The 2,322-nt window shown below is 16.8% G+C and overlaps 1 protein-coding gene across 1 annotated transcript in view; it reads left to right on the forward strand.

The window, feature by feature from the left end:
* Window positions 1-2,322, forward strand: part of LOC102681823 (very low-density lipoprotein receptor-like) — a 25,945-nt gene that overhangs the window by 19,989 nt on the left and 3,634 nt on the right. The window contains exon 5 of the mRNA XM_006618740.2: window positions 2,089-2,321. Coding sequence (XP_006618803.1) covers window positions 2,089-2,321 — 233 coding nt within the window. The remainder of the gene's footprint in view (window positions 1-2,088; window position 2,322) is intronic.

Here is a 2,322-nt window from a genome sequence, read left to right on the forward strand (position 1 = left end):
GATAACAAAATAAATAAAAAATTAATGCTCTTATAAATTAAACTTCAATTATTATTATATTTATGTAGAATAAAATATATTTTATTTAAAATATATCTATATTTTATTTTATAAAGTAAATTCAAGTCATTATCAAACTAGTACAACAAAAATTTAACTGATATACAAAAAAATATATTTGCAAACGTAAATACATATAAATTTATAATATTAATTAAAAAATAAGAAAAAAAATAATCAAAAATTTAAAAAAAAATATAATTGAATGTATTAAGATTATTTTACATAGAATGTATGTAAGTGAAATGATACCTCGTTTTAGGGTGTAATGACTTAAATAGAAAATATATTTAATATAATTATAAGTTTAATAAAACGAAAAAAATTTTTTTTTGCATAAAATATTTCCACATTATTTAGATATAAATATTTTAAAAATTCTAAATATTTTTCGTAAAATCAAACTTTTTTACACTCTTTTTATAAATCAAACATTGAATCCAATTATCTTATTTTGTAGTGTTCTCTACATCCCATGCATTTAATATTTATTATGTTTTTCTTCAGGAATATCATTATTTTTTTATATTGAAAAATCTGAAAATTTCCACCAGAAGATATATTAACTATTTTCCATTTGTTTAATTTTTTAAAACGTTTTATTACTTTTTTTGTTTGAAATTTTTTTAATTGCAGATAGAATTTCTTTTGATACTTGTTCTTTTATTAATGTTTTCAGGAAGTATTAAAATGATAGAATCTATTTTCTGATTTGTTGAATTGTATTCATTGAGATACTGGATATTGAATTTAATAACATCTAATAATAATCTAATAATCTGATTTAATAACATATCTGTTATCTTTGTTATAGAAATTTTTATATTAAGTTCGAATTTCATAACTTTATTAACATTTTGTTATAATCATTCAATCAAGTTATTGTTCTAATTATTATTTTGGTCATTATTCTTTTTTTTTTATTTGAGAAAACGTAATATGCATGAATGATGCATTTAGATTAAATTAAATAAATATTTTTATGATGGATATAAAAAACCGAAAAAAATTTAAAAACGGAGAGTAACAATTTATTTGTTTTTTTCAATAATGACATAATAATATTTCATCATATAAATATAAATATAATTTCTAAATATTATACAATGTAAATTAATACAATTTTTCTGAAAAAATTATTACTTTTTAGTAAAATGTTAGTAAATTATAATTTAAAATATATATAAAAATTTTTGAAAGTATTATAATAATAATAATATAGTATATAAAATATAACAATTTTTGTATTATATGTAAAATAATTTTAATATGTAATATAATATAAAATATATAATATAAAATAATTTTATATTATATGTTATTTTTGATTTTTATTTGATTTTATTTGACAATTAAATTAATTTTTAAATAAACAAAACCAATATTTTGTATGCAATACATAATATATCAAAAATACATAATACATAATACATAATATTATCAAATACATAATAACAAAATACATAATATTATCAAAAATAATTGAAAATCAAAATAAATCGATTGTGTTTTATAAATCGCCATGTCATCTAAAGGCTATCTTATTCTATATACATTTAATTTCAAATATATATATATAATAATTGTATATTTCAAATATATACTATATATAATTATTTAATAAATAATAAATATTTATATTTTAATTTATAACTATAAAATTTTATTTCAAATATAATTAAATATTAAATGTAATTAAATATAAAGTATGCGAATGATGACATAACCATAGAGAGAATGATTCTATATGAAAAAATAAATCGAATAAATTTTTTTTAACATTCATAAGATATATTACATTGGTAAATAATCCAATTTTCTAAAAAAAAATCCAATTAAAGAAAAAAATTCATCAAAATATCAATTTATATAATATATCTGCATCAAAAAATTAAATTTTATTAAATACCATTAAATAACATTTATTTATAATATATTAAAAAATATTATATATAAAATTATATAAAATTATATAAAATTTAAATACTAATATTAAATATTAATTATTTAAATTTAAATATTTTTCAGGTCATTTATATTGCAACGGTAAAATAGAATGTGCAGATGGTAGCGATGAGAAAAATTGCACGACCAAAGCTATTAGTTGCGATCCATCGACACAATTCGAATGTAGCGAAGGATCATGTATTTCTCTTTCCAGTGTATGTAATAAGAATCGCGATTGTATCGGTTGGGAAGATGAAAACGAGAAGCTTTGTGGTGTAAATGAGTGCTTAAAAAATAACGGCGGATGTTCGCAAA

Source organism: Apis dorsata, unplaced genomic scaffold (genome assembly GCF_000469605.1).
Source record: "Apis dorsata unplaced genomic scaffold, Apis dorsata 1.3 scaffold_373, whole genome shotgun sequence".
Taxonomy (NCBI): domain Eukaryota; kingdom Metazoa; phylum Arthropoda; class Insecta; order Hymenoptera; family Apidae; genus Apis; species Apis dorsata.